Below are 15,588 nucleotides of genomic sequence, written 5' to 3'. Positions count from 1 at the left end.
ATTCCTTACAATTTTCAGCTTGAAGTGCTTGTCGGTTTATTTTGGGGAATGCATGCTGGTCTTTACCTCGGCGGATCTAAAGCTGTTCCTTACACATTTGGGGGCTGAGCGTGAATGGCCCAGGCTGGACGCTGTGCGTAGTGCACCCGTTACAATGTGACACCAATGCATTGGGAATTTGGTAGTGCAATAATTACCACCTATAGAGCTTTTTAGGGAATAACGTGGAGTGATTACAGCACCACAATAGGCATGACCCGGTACACCCAGGTTTTTTGCCCTTCGTTAGGGTTAGATCGGCTGAAACCTCACAGAGGAAGCGAACTTTATTGCAGTCCCTGCCATGAATAATTTAAGTAGGATCATATTTCACCACTGGCTTGGATGAGAGGACTTTGGAAGCAATGAGGGAATGTTCACTTGGACATGAATCACTTTCAAAATACGTCAAGGCTAACATAAGTATTTGAGGTGATTTGGGAGCCAATTAAACAAGTTATGCAGGGTATCGAAGTGCCCTGCCAAGGCGATGCCAGCCATCATTTCCTTTTTCGAGAAGCTTTCTTTACAGTTTTCCTGACTGATGTACTGTAGGGGTCTAACACGGGCACGCGTGTACCAGAGCCACATCACATTTGAAGGATGGCCACAGAAAATAAATGCACATACTCATCATTTGAACTATTGGTAGTTACCCTGAACAACTACCACATGTGTAGCACTGGTGTTGAACATCATTATATACTCTATCCTCACCTCCGATTCTCTATATCATAATTCAAAAAGGTGGTATCACAGCTGCATTGACTCAGATAAGCTGTTTATGGAACCCCAAAACAATGGGTATATCATCTATGACTAGGGGTATTGTTTTTTTACTATACCCTTAGGAATACCCAAACCTGGACTAATTCAGAAGACTTATTTTACATAATCACAGAAATGGTCAACATTTAAGCAGCTCTAATTCTTACTGCTGTATCGACAGTCTATGGCATTATACACCACGTAACCTAAATAATCTTGTGCCCCCGGCATTTTTCTGCAAACACACAAGAGTCCATTACCTTATCACACTCCTCCATCCTGATGAAGGCCCGAGGAGCATGGCCACAGAGTTGAAACATGGACAACCACTTCTAGGACTAAATATGATTTATATTTAGGCCATCCTCCCACAGATCAGCCAGGCGTCCTGTTTTCTCCTATGATATGGTACTATTGGGAAACTTTAATGCATTACTGAGCCAGTGTGTGAGGCTTTCACCGTGCTGTCAGCACATCAGTTTATGCCCCTCCTAACTGTGCGTTTTGAGTGTAATTTTCTAATGAATCCTATTAAGCATTTTCTTTTCATGCACTTGTTCCACTTTGGTTCTTTGGATATATTTAGAACTTTCCAAACTATTGAGTGCTGTGCAACTGATTTTAAGCAATTAAGTTTGAAATCACAATCTAGAAAAATATTGTTTATGTTCTAAGTGTATGGCCCATAATTCATTTAGGAATACAATAAGTATGTAGTTGTCTCATATAACCTACGGATAGTGTTGCATCAACACACAGGCTCAAAATTCTACTGAAGGCATTACAAAACACAATGGAACCATAGAAATATCAAAGCTTTGGGATTCGGAGAATTAACACTCTGTACAGGTGTGATCACTCATGAACAATATTAATTTACCTCGGCACAGATATTCTGTACTTGTTTTTCAGTCCATATGATGTTAGTTATAACAAAGAAGGAGTCTACACCCTACAAAGAAACACAAGACAAGAGAATACAATCAAATGATGACAAAACATAAATTAACCTGCCAGCACAGTCTATTAAAAATAGATTACTTTACTTATGTTGATTATAAATGGAACATTAGCATGCAACCCAGAGCCCCAAACTGCACATGCTATGGAGGCATGATAACAATATGTGGGAGAAAAGAAGCCTCTAGTGTACATTACAAGGTTACTGCAGGTCACTAATGCTACTGTAACCACATAGCGGAACAAGGTTGAGCTTCTTTATAAAGTCATGGAACCCCAAGGCAACTTACGACAGCATTATGAAATACAGCATATGTTATTTTAATCCTTGCATTACGTGACCACTCCATCATCTTTGCGCAAACCTTTTTCAAGCGTATGTCTTTCATAACATAATCCAAGAGAGCCAATATAGTTTCAGCTACACAGAATAAAAGTGACATTTCTCAAATGAAAAGAAGCACATCAATGTGCATCACATACATTGTTGTGAAATCTAGGCCACTCATAAACTGCATTGTATATTATGCTTATTAGCACTAGAATAGAACTATTAACGTACTAGAAAATGCTATTCACAAACCTATGTGCAGAAGTTTCCACCTCTGCTCATCTTTTATGTGCAAAGATGTCTGCCCTGAGTGCAGATCTCCACACAAGTAGATATCTATTTTAGTAGAAAATGTGGGAAGGGCAGAAAGAGTGGCTGGAAAATTAGGAAAATTTAGGGCTAAAGAGGAGGAGTTTTGGGGGAGTAAGGAGGAGCTATGGAAGGCCTAGGGAGGGGTTTAGTGAGGGATATGAACCCACAAACAAAAGAGTACGCCACTTCTTATTCTAAAGCTGTACTTCTAAAGTCAATGACGCCAAAAAAGACCCAAAACAGTTGCATATGTACTCCAGTTCAGATGTGGAGTAATTTCAGCATTACCCTTGGCCATTCACAGGTGCTGCAATAACCTTAGAAAATAATGGAGGAAGGGACTTAAAATAAAACCGCATAGGAAATAGTGTTGAAATAAATGAACAAACGTAAAATTTTAAACTATATATATGTTAAACAAACGCACAATGTGCTGAGGCCTACTTGGCCCACCTGCACAAGTGAGGCATCATTTTTACCAGGAGACTGAGGGGAACATTGGGTGTTAGGAAATTTGGCCCAGGGCTATGATCCCACACAGAAATGTGGGAAAATTTGATTTTTTTTAGCTAAATTTGAGGTTTGCTGAGGATTCTGGGTAAGAAAACATTGGGAGATCCACGCAAGTCACACCTCCCTGGACTCCCTCAGGTGTCTAGTTTTCAGATATGTCTGGGTTTGGTAGGTTTCCCTAGATGGCTGCTGAGCCCAGGACCAAAAATGCAGGTCCCCCGCAAAAACAGGAGGTTTTGTATTTGATAATTTTGATGTGTCCAGATAGTGTTTTGGGCATTTCCTGTTGCAAGCACTATGCCTACCCACACAAGTGAGGTACCATTTTTATCGGGAGACTTGGGGGAACGCTGGGTGGAAGGAAATTTGTGGCTCCTCTCAGATTCCAGAACTTTCTGTCACCGAAATGTGAGAAAAAAGTGTGTTTTGGCCAACTTTTGAGGATTGCAAAGGATTCTGGGTAACATAACTTGGTGAGAGCCCCACAAGTCACCCCATCTTGAATTCCCCTAGGTGTCTAGTTTTCACAAATGTGCAGGTTTGGTAGGTTTCCCTAGGTGCCGGCTGAGCTAGAGGCCAAAATTCAAAGCTAGGCACTTTGCAAAAAAACAGCTCTGTTTTATATGGGAAAATGTGATGTGTCCACGTTGTGTTTTGGGGCATTTCCTGTTGCGGGCGCTAGGCCTACCCACACAAATGAGGTAACATTTTTATCGGGAGACTTGGGGAACACTGGGTGGAAGGAAATTTGTGGCTCCTCTCAGATTCCAGAACTTTCTGTCACCAAAATGTGAGGACAGTGTTTTTTGGCCAAATTTTGAGGTTTGCAAAGGATTCTGGGTAGCAGAACCTGGTGAGAGCCCCACAAGCCACCCCATCTTGGATTCCCCTAGGTGTCTAGTTTTAAAACAAATGTGCAGGTTTGGTAGGTTTCCCTAGGTGCCGGCTGAGCTAGAGGCCAAAATCTACAGCTAGGCACTTTGCAAAAAACATGTCAGATTTCAATGTAGAAATGTGACGCGTCCATGTTGCGTTTCCTGTCGCGAGCATTAGGCCTATCCACGCAAATGAGGTACCATTTTTATCGAGAGACTCAGGGGAACACAGAATAGAAGACCAAGTGTTATTGCCCATTGTCTTTCTCTAAATTTTTTCCTTCCAAATGTAAGACAGTGTGTAAAAAAGACGTCTATTTGAGAAATGCCCTGTAATTCACATGCTAGTATGGGCAGCCTGGAATTCAGAGATGTGCAAATAACCACTGCTACTCAACACCTTATCTTGTGCCCATTTTGGAAATACAAAGGTTTTCTTGATACCTATTTTCACTCTTTATATTTCGACTAATTAGTTGCTGTATACCCGGTATAGAATGAAAACCCACTGCAAGGTGCAGCTCATTTATTGGCTCTGAGCAGTGCTTAATTTGTGTTTGTTGTTTCCGGTGCTGAGCACCGGCACTTATTTGTGAGGGCTGGGGCTTATTCTTATGCCTCAAGCATTTGCTGCGAGCAAAAGACACATATGTGAAAGACGGAAGAAGGAAAAACTAAAAAGCGTCAAAAAGGGAGATAGTAGAAAGTTGCAGGATGAGCTGAAGGGGCAGGGGTGGCCGTAAATGGATTGAAGAGTCCCGAGATGGCTTCAGGATTACTCTGCCTCAGTATTCAGTGCTTGCAGATTTTATTACAGCAGCCTCGTGTTTAAGAGAAGCGCTTTGAGCACCGTCACCTCCTAATTTACAAATTAAGCACTGGCTCTGAGTACCTAGGGCTCTTGATGAACCTACAAGCCGGACAAAACAGAGGTCCTCATCCTTGGGCGCACCCCCTCTGCCTGGGACAACTCATGGTGGTCGTCCACACTGTGTCCCCCACCGACACCCACCGACAGCGCCCGAAACCTCGGCTTCACCCTCGACTCCTCACTCTCCATGTCAAAGCAGGTCAGCGCCATCTCCTCCTCCTGCTACAACACCCTCTGCATGCTTAGCAGAGTTTAAAAATGGATCCCAACAGAAACAAGAAAAACAGTAACCCAGGCCCTCGTCAGCAGCAGACTCGACTACGGCAACGCCCTCTACACCGGTATTTCATCCAAACTCCTCCAACGCCTCCAAAACGCCTCTGCCCGACTCATCCTCAACATCCCTCGCTACTGCCACATCACCCCCCACCTAAGAGACCTTCACTGGCTCCCCGTCAACAAGAGGATCACCTTCAAACTCCTCACCCACGCACACAAGGCACTCCACAACACCGGACCATCATACCTGAACAACAGACTCAGCTTCTACACCCCCACCCGGCATCTCCGCTCCGCTAACCTCGCCCTCGCCTCCGTCCCCCGCATCTGACGCAAATCTTCCGGCGGCAGATCATTCTTGTACCTCACCGCCAAGACCTGGAACACCCTCCCACCGGATCTACGACAGACCCAGGACCTTCTTTCCTTCAGAAAACTACTCAAGACTTGGCTCTTCGAGCAGTAGCAGCACCCTCCCCCCCAGCGCCTTGAAACCCTCACTGGTATGTAGCGCGCTTTACAAATTGATTGATTGATGGATTGATTTATATCCCGCAACCAGAATAGTCCAGCAGACGTAAAGGTATATTGCTTCAAAAAACCTGACCGCGCAGCAAAAAGTTACAGAGTAAAACGTAGAGAAAAATGGCTGTTTTTTTCACCTCAATTTCAATATTTTTCAATTGTTTTATTTCAGCTGTTATTTTCTGTAGGAAACCCTTGTAGGATCTACACAAATTACCCCTTGGTGAATTCAGAATTTTGTCTACTTTTCAGAAATGTTTAGCTGTCTGGGATCCAGCATTGGTTTCACACCCAATTCTGTCACTAACTGGAAGGAGGCTGAAAGCACAAAAAATAGTAAAAATGGGGTATGTCCCAGTAAAATGTCAAAATTGTGTTGAAAAATTGGGTTTTCTGATTTAAGTCTGCCTGTTCCTGAAAGCTGGGAAGATGGTGATTTTAGCACCGCAAGCCCTTTGTTGATGCCATTTTCAGGGGGAAAAAAAAAACAGAAGCCTTCTTCTGCAACCCTTTTTCCTATTTTTTTTTTTTTTTTTTTTTAAAACAAACACGAAATTTACGCTGTAGTTTGGCTAATTTCTTGGTCTCCTTCAGGGGAACCCACAAAGTCTGGGTACCTCTAGAATCCCTAGGATGGTGGTAAAAAATGACGGCGTGGGTAGGTTATGTGGACAAAACGTTATGAGGGCCTAAGCGCAAACTGCTCCAAACAGCCATAAAAAGGCTCGGCACCTGAGGGGAAAAGGCCTGGCAGCGAAGGGGTTAAAGAAAAAGCATGGGAGCCCACATTTAAAAAGAAAATTATTTTTCCAGGAAATTTGCGACCATGTTGCTATTTCAAGGGAATTTTTTTTAAGTGTTTTTTGCTCTGGCACCAGAGCTAAGGTGTCAGGGTGACTCTACCCTGGCCCCTTGTCTTTTTTTTTCTTTTTACTTTTTTTTTAGAGAAACTCGTCTCAGGCGCTGGTTTGAAGTTTTGGCAGCCAATCAGAGCTGTGCATTTGCCTTGCCGAGCACTTAATCTTCATGAAGTCGTCAAAGCCATAGATATACAAATTTGTTTTCCCTTTTATATCTCAAAGACTACTGAACGGATTTACACCAAATAAGCGAAAGCACAATCTGTGTACCGAAAGCAAGCTTTCTGCTAAACTTGGTGTAATTCCGTCCAGTGGATCGGACTGTAGCTGTGACTAAAGGTCCTATGGGAATTGAATTAACATGGGAAACACAACTTTTTTGACCCCCCCTCCCTTTTTCTCAGCCCCCACTATACGGACCACCCCAAACCTTTCAGTGCACAGCAAGAATCACCGGCACACTTTTTCTGGGAAATTTCGTGAAGATTTATCAAACAATGCCAAAGATATAGCAAAGTCAAAAAATGCGTTTTCTATGGAAACATGGTCCTAACTATAACTACCTGGTGGCGACCGCCGCTAGGTAAGATATATATATATACACATACACACACACACACACACATATATACACACACGTGTGTGTGTGCGTATATATATATATATATATATATATATATATATATATAAATAAAAAAGACACACGCCGATATACCTTTATGTCGCTATTTCTTTTACTCTTTTGTGAAGTAGATCATCAGATAGTTTTGGAAAATAAAAACACAGATAAGATTTGAATGGCCTAAGTTTTTAGTAGCCTAGCCGTGTAGCACTTTTAGTAGGCGAATGACTGTTTTTAACTGTAGAGACACTTTCAACTCTTAATGTGTATAATATGCATTTCTGGTTAGGACTTCTGTAAACTGAAAACCAGTCAGTCTTGTGTTACCTTGTTGATTACAGTAATTAGTCTCTTTGAATTATCAACACAATATGCACAATATAAACAGCGTTGCACTGAGAAACAATAGTTATGAAATCACTTTAAATTATTTCTAGTTCACTACTTATATGGAACGGTTTGTAAATATAAATGTTCAAAGTGCTTTTCGATTCCGGGCATTCAGCTACTTAAATACTTCTTGGTAATGCATTCGCATTCCGGTTATCACCCTAGAATCCTGTCCATTACAGAGCCACATTTTGCGTTTGCCTATAGTTCCAAATGCCTTCTTCACAAGTAGGAACATATGCAAATTGCATCATCCACCTGCGTTCATATCTGCTAAAGGAAAACAAGCAAAGTCAATAGTTCTTGGCTTTCCCAATAATATTTGCTGCTGTTGTGGAGCATTGACATTTCTGTGCAGCATGAGCTAAAAATAAAAAAATAAAAAAAAAAATAGTATAATAGCACAATGAAGTATTTGCGCATGTGAGTGTCTGTTTGAGGACACAATGGTGGCCTAGCAGGATGACGTATCCGGGCATGCGTAACGATGCAGCCACCATTTTTTTTATTTTTTACAGTAAATGAGTGGGGAAAACACAAATTTAAATTAGTGTGAAAGTGTGTTTCAGGAACCGAGCAGCCGTGCAGCTGCAAGGCCCTCCAAGAAGTGTGGATGGTGACCTATGGAGGAACTGGTGGGCTGGAGTGGGTGGGGAAGAAGGCAACGCCAGAGAACACAGCGAATGGTTGCATGAGCAACAGAGACACCCCTGTGAATACCAAAGTTAAAAACGGAAAAAAAAAGATAGAGTGGGGAAGCAATGGATGGGGAGGAGGAAGAAACACAGAGCACGTGCCCTGGACGTGGTGTTCGAGGAGAGAGCAGCATATGAGGGAAAGAGCAGAAAAACGTGCATTCTTGTGTAGTGCTAAAATAAAAAAGGAAATTGTAGTTACTGAATGTGAGAAATGGAAGGACACAAGTCATTTAATCAAAAGAACGGAGGGATCAACACAAGAAAAGAAAGGCTTGCTGTCCAAATAAAAAGAAAGTCAATAAGTGTGACAATAAAGCCAATCAATGGAAAGCAATAGATGGGTTTAAACCAAGTTTTTGGTATGGTCCACAAGAGGTTCAAAAGGAGGAGGACTAAAAGCTGCCGGTACGTGAGAACTATAGAGATAAGCATAGGTAGGCTGTAGTCTCCTGGTCACCTTCTAAACATTTTGAGAAGTTTAAGCAATACTCCTTTTTCTCTTTGCCCAATATGATTAATACCCTGTACTATACATTAAACACCTGCTGCTGTTCTATTCACTCTTACAAGGCATTCAAATATTCATACTGTATTTCATTCTTCACTTGTGCATTCACAGAAGGGTTAACCATTGAACAATAAAACATCTGGCAGATAAAAAGTTTAAAGTGCTGATGGTCAGGGCATCAACTGTAGTATTTAAAAAAGCATGGACCAGAGGATGGTACTAAAAGCCTCTCATCTTGCGCAACCAGTGAAAGCCAGCCTCGGAACGCCCCCCTTAGGACACCTTTAATCTCACGCTCTGTTTCTTCAGCTCACGTTCATGCCACCGCACTCCATCAGAGGTCCCTTTTCTAGTTAGGTTACACAGTGAACCCAAGATCTTGGCTGAGGGAATACTCCATAACAAACATGAAGGATATCTCGTCTGCCTTATTACAATCTCCACAGGAGATTGTGGAATCGTAATAAGGCAGATGGGATATAGGTCAATTTGTGACTGAGTCTTCCCCTCCGTCAAGATCTAAATCAGGCCCTAAGTATCTGGTGCATCTCACAAGAGGATGAACAGATGCTTTTTAATAAATGAACGTTCAAAACTTTATAACCAGACTTTGTAAAAAACAATTAAAATTGATATAGTGCTATGATTTGTATTCCTTTTATTGCCAGGCGCACATGAAAGTAATAAATGTTCAGACAAAACTGAAAAGTGAACATTCCTATTGATGAACACTAATCATGAAGTATTCTCCCAGCAGAGGCTTTAAAAATGTATTCCTACAAATGTAATGCAAAGTAACATAAGAATAGGGTTGGCTGTCCTTCCCTCATAGTTAATCCCTTAATCCCTTCCCTCCGAAAGTTTGTGCAGTGAGATTGCTCCTCCTGCTCCTCTAAAAGAAAGATCTATCACATAACTACAGAAACACTGTATGTGTTCCACAGCGTTTCCCCATCACCAGATTTCTGCCAATTTAAAACATTTCCAAAAAATGGATAATTACTAGGAAAGTTTGTTTTTAAAAAAAAAACAATTTCTTCTGGGTGGCTCTGTGTATCCGTTCTGGAAAGATATGCGGTCACAAGTGTGAACACTCTCTAGAGTTCAGAATCCTAGGCTGTGGCCATGTGATGTATCAAAGCTCAACAATCTGAGATTAACTTTTTTTAAATGTGGGTAATTAATGCTACATGTATAAAGTGACCAAAACTGAATTAACCACTTTTCTACTGTGAATAAATTCCATGTAAATGCTGGAAGGAGGACATTGCTCACTGATATTATTTAAAAAGAGAACTTCCACATAAATTACAACTTATGGTTTGGTGTAGCACCTCTGCCAGCAGATTTTGCTAAGCTAAAGCAGAGTATTAACTATTATTTAACCAAATGAGATGATGTAGCATATGTTGCAGCTGTCTTGAAAACTTGTTAGTTACATTTCATATTAGCTTAACTTTCAGAAGGCATCACCTAACATGAATTGACTCATAGCATTAAGTAACCAAAACCATCACTAAGATATAGATTTCTATATTTTCTATCTACTCGTTTTGTGGATTTTTTCTCATACTCAGAGGCTGTAGGCAATCATTCTCATATCTCTGTAGCTCTCTGTTGACTTGAGCCCTTCTGCAATTTAAAACCATACCAACACATGTAGACTGGCTTGTAAAGTAATCCATCATGATAAAAACACTGGCTGATGATGCCTAGCAGCTCTCCAGTGTCTCTGTAGTACACAACATACACAGAGTTATGACTTGGGGTGAGCAAAATTGTTAGCCTCACAACAGTGTGCATTTTTTAATTTTGAATGAGTTGAAGCTTGGGAGTATAACTGGTGAGGTTAAGTGTTTTTTTTTTATTGTATGTAGCAGCTCTTTTTCAAGCCTTTGACATGATAATTTTCACTCGGCTGAGTGTAGAAAGGAGAGGAGCTGGACAAAGCACCTCAGCACTGTCCCTGTTCAGCATTAGATGATTAACACTAATCTGTCCTAAGATCCTGGGTAGGTAGTCGTAGCATGCAGACTGTACAGCTTCTATAGGTTATACAAACAAAGGTTTAAAAAGGGGCCAGTGTTGCAAAAGAAACCTCCTCTTGCGTGTAAGGCTGGGAGGCTGGGGTCCCTAGCGACCATGGTCTGTCTGCTTTTCATGTGCCCGATAATCGAGGTGGGAATAACCAGCAGAGGGGAAAGGAACAGACACAGTATAGTGAAGGCTACTGTGCTCCCCGCTACCATTCAGGTGACAGCGGGCAGCACAATTACTTGTAGCCCGAGGTCTCGCCCACCTTTGCTGTGTCTCCATGAGAGAGAGCAGGGGTGTGCTTTTTGAACCCCGTATTAAGTCTACTCTTTTATTTCATTTTATTTCCTTATACTTGCAAGGGACACAGTGTGGTGAAGAATAATGAAGACTTCACCAGGTAAGTGCAGAAATATATGTTTATTCCAACATTAGAAAGAGCCAACTCAAAGCTCGTCCCGATGTCTTCGACTGCTACTTCAGAACAGTACCACCTGCTACCAACAATCCGGGTTCTTAATTCTAACCCACACGAATACAACCATGGACTACAACATTATCTCTCTCTTTTTTTTTTTTTACATTAATCATATATCTACATATCTAAGAAACAATATACCAAGACCATAAACAATACACCTCTATAATCTTAATAAGCATTCCCCTAGACAAAACATGTGAATACAAGTACTTACACTGTTGGCGTGAGAAAAACATAAAGCTGTAGCCAACAAGCGACTGCTATACCATAGGATGAACAAATATACATACCATACAATAATAAAACAAATAAGAAAAAAACAACCCGAAAAGCCAAAATACCAAATGAATAATACAAAATTTCTGAACCTACAATTTTTGCCTCAGCTACCAAGGTATGAATTGTTCCTGGGAAGGTCTGCGTAAGCCCATTTACTTTGTTGCATTAAAATCCATCCTGGGACCTTCTGGTGGACAACACACATCTACTTGTACACTGAGGGTCATCCTGGAACCTTCTGTTGGATGACACACTGCTGGGCGACAACAAACCCCCCTATTACGCTCAACACTTGCGGGAAACTTTTCCTATATCTTTATAATTTTAGCCCTGTTCCACCATCGTCCCCCATCCACCATTACTGCATTGCCACATGTTTTCTCCACACTCACAGGATCACCATAACAGGCTTCCCCTTTTTTTACAAAGTTACTGTTTCTTATACGTACTATTTCCCCTAGGCGTATATCTTGTTTTTTGGTTGCTTTCATAATATCATATCTGTTTTTCATTCTGTTTTGTTCCAACACCACTCTCTCCAACTTGTCTGCAAATCTCTTGTGTACTCTTCTTTTACAGATTTAGCTAACCATGCAGGGAAAAGAATGGAAGTTGGTTTGCAACCTCTTAGTACTTCAAATGGAGATATCTTTGTCAGTGAATATGGTGTGGTAAAGCCAGAACATGGTTTTAATCGCCACTTCCATACCATAATAGTTTTTCCTTGCCTTTTTTATGCATTCTCCTACTACTTTATTCATCCTCTCAACCAAACCATTGGTTTGAGGATGATAAAGAGAACTATTTAAGTATCTAATTCCTGACTGTTCAAGAAACACTCCATTTCATAGCTAACAAATTGTACTCAATTGTATGAGATAACTGCGTCTGGGAAGCCCTCCCTCATGAAAATGTCTTTCAAGAAATTCACTGTATTAGATGCAGAAGGTGTGGCACAAAACATATTTCCAGCCATTTACTATGATAATCCATCAATATAAACGCATACCATAAACTGTGAGGAGGAAAATGAAATGGACCAACCATGTTGATACCAAGTTTCACCTAGCACTTCTCTGGAAAATCTATAGGTTGTAGTGGAGGTGTGCTTACTTTAAATCCTTTCTCTGCACCACTGCATATCACACAGTCTTTTACCACTGCATGAACATCTTTATTCATGGAAGGCCACCAAGAATGCTCTTTCAGTCTCCGTTTCATCATTGTGGCCCCAAGAAGTCCTTCATGGGCAGGGTTAATCAATCTAGCACAAACACCATATGGTGAAATACACTTCTCACTCCTCATTAGCACACCATCTTCTGACATTTAGCAAAATGGTTGTAATGCCATCTCCAAGTCTCCGTCCTTCAGCCAGCCCTTCACCACTTGCGTCCTCACTTTAGCTAATACCACTGTGTTAGGTCACAAACTTGACTGGAACTTTTTAGGTCCCATTCACAAAGGGGTTTCCCTACACGTGATAATTTAACATAATAAAAGTTGTAAATTTGCCATACACTAAGCTGGACATCATTGACAAAGCAAGAGACATCTAAGCTTTGCATGCAGAGTAGCTTCCTACATATGCAGAAGTAAAAAACAAATTGTCACAGTTGTAACATTCGCATGGATGAGTAGATGTGGGTGTTCCCAGTTAAAATTTAGAACAGAAGTTACAGAATTACAACACTAAGGAAATACACTCCTATACAGTGGTAACATTATCGATATTCATCAAAATTAATCTCTCATGGGTATCTGCACTTCATGTCCCAAATCTCTGCAATGTAGATTCTGCACATGAAAGGTTAATTAATTTTTACCCCTGACTACAATGATCAGCAAAAATGTTGCCAATGAAATTACCCACGATGATAATATACCAATTTTTTTTAAGCGATTAGGTTTTGTTTGGAAAGCTAGAACCCTGATAGTAACTAAGAACACACTATTCCACAGTACAGGGGGTGGAGAAATTGACTTCTCAAATATAATTGTATACATACATGCATCCCAAATAGCCAGGCATTCGATTGGAACCATAATCTGGGGGAAGAACCGTGGGTAGAAGTGGAACTAATTTTTTCCTCAGTCCTTCTACAATGCCTATTATTTCCACCTAAAGGTAGACTAGGGAACCTCAACTTTCTCCAGTCAACACTAACTCACTGGAAATATTGGCAACAAAAGGCAAGAAAGACTGGTCCACAACCTTTCCCTTCCCAAGGGCACATGTTACAACCCTGATCTTTCAGACATGGAGTTTGGTAGAGGAGATCAACGCAACCCACCACCTCAAGGAGGTTTATTTTCAGAAGGGACACTTAGCTCAAGAGAGAATTATGAGGGACTAGATCTAAATCAAGAAGATGAAGTCAGTTTAACTCAGCTACTTCAATCAGCAAACTCTCACAAGGTGAGAGAGCTGGAGAGCAGCGAAAGAACACACATAGAGACAATGTTTCAAATAGACTAAGACGAAAAGGCATCACGTCTTAACATCCATTTGTGTACAGTGTAAAGAAAATGCATGTTAACTTATGAGGAGATGCTATTTGGCTCGTACAAGGCTGAAAGAAATGTTTGGGAGTCCGGTTACCTCCTGGAAAAATTTTAAAGAGGCACTCTGGTCCACATATGGGGGAGCTTGAAGCCTATACAAACATACTGAATGGATTTTGTCTCCCACATTAGAGCCATACAATCGGTTATCCTTCCTCTTCAACCTATCACCCTCATTTGAGGATCCAGGTGTGAACAGCATCCATCCAGTAACCAGACCAGCAGGCAACTAATATCCCAGTTACTGCTGCTCACAGAACACGTCTGTAAACCCCAGACCATTCCATAAACACGTTTTTGGTGGATAAAGATATATGGACAATATATGCCAAGGAAAAAGTGTCTGTCCTCATAAATTACACAATTAATAAGTTTGAGAGAGTTTGTTGCCATTAATCCCACATATGAATAGAACCCAAGTTTTGGGGGGAGAACGTACTGTAGGGAAACAAGAAACATAACAGATCCGGTATCTGGCGTCCTCTAGTGGTACGAATCGTGTTAGCTGCCTCGTCTTTAACAAAAATGTGGCAGCTCCCTTTACAAATCTATAAATATCTTGCAGCAGCAGTGTGGGGCCTCCAAATAGTGCGGGGCCTTTGGAATAACCCACCTGCCTCCTCTGACGGGCCTTATCGTGTTATATACCAGAGGTCACCTAGAACGGGCTCTGTATCGCTGTTCTTTATTTGTAAGGTCAGTTGTCTTTGGGCCTTTTTCCCACCAGGATGGCTCGCGGTGCTGGAGGGTTGCACTTTTAACTAGAATAAAACCTCGATATACTTAACCCATGCTTTGAATTATCAAGCTTTCAACACAGGTCCATGAGAATATCTTAGCTGTAGGTCTTCTGCGCAAAGTGTTTTTATTCTTGTTTTGAGTGATGCTTTTTGTATCGTATGTCTGACTTCTTTGAACTATTCCAGTTAGAAAGGAGCACACAGGAGAAGAATGAACAAAGGTTTTCTCAGTGGACAGGTTTACAAGGTGCTGTTAACTGCATCTTAGCTCTGCCATTAGTAATTTAAACTACAAGATGACTTGGAACGGGTGCACCCCTTTTCCGTCGCTATGACCCCATTTCACCTCCCCCTTTAAGTATTTCAGTAATAATAGCCTGTTTCTTATATAGCGCTGCATGCTGCGCTGCTGCCGTTTCTAAACGCTGTAAATAACTAGTAACTACCCAATCCAAAGATGAAAATGTAGTAGCTCTACACAACTGGTGTTGCGTACATTTTTGTAGTTGGTTTAATGCAATGCAGTGTAGGAATGTACAATAGTCAATTTATAACAAAGTGCCTCCTGAATGGAAATAAGATGCAAGGATGTAACAACGTTCCATGGAGCCCAGAAGCAAACTTCAGAGTCCCGCTTCCTGCTTTTGTAATCGGTGTGAGGCTTCTCTGCTGGCTGTGAAGAGGACCAGGCCTTCAAGTACTTCAGCTTTTATTTTTTCTTTTGCTGCTGTGTCATCCACGCACCATATGATCTGCTGCCACTGCCCTGGGTGGGTGACATTGCAACATTCCATCAAGAGCATCATATGTTCAAGAGAGAGCGCAGGCAGTGGCGTATACTAGCGAGTGCTATCAGGGTTGCTACTGCCAAGACAGTTCGAACGAGCAGTGAGGCACAGAGGTACACCTTGTGCTGTTTAATATGTGGCATCTTGGGC

General features: G+C 41.4%; 1 protein-coding gene across 7 annotated transcripts in view; it reads right to left on the bottom strand.

Moving 5' to 3' along the window:
• The window catches only part of P2RX7 (purinergic receptor P2X 7), a 210,909-nt gene that overhangs the window by 117,893 nt on the left and 77,428 nt on the right, over positions 1-15,588 (bottom strand). For all 7 annotated transcript variants that reach the window (XM_069214884.1, XM_069214882.1, XM_069214883.1 and 4 more), the window contains one exon: positions 1,688-1,759. In XM_069214884.1, the coding sequence (XP_069070985.1) occupies positions 1,688-1,759 (72 nt within the window). The remainder of the gene's footprint in view (positions 1-1,687; positions 1,760-15,588) is intronic.

The sequence above is a fragment of the Pleurodeles waltl genome, chromosome 11, assembly GCF_031143425.1.
Source record: "Pleurodeles waltl isolate 20211129_DDA chromosome 11, aPleWal1.hap1.20221129, whole genome shotgun sequence".
NCBI lineage: Eukaryota > Metazoa > Chordata > Amphibia > Caudata > Salamandridae > Pleurodeles > Pleurodeles waltl.
The sequence above is the reverse complement of the archived record's forward strand: the minus strand, read 5'-3'. Positions and strand labels throughout refer to the sequence as shown.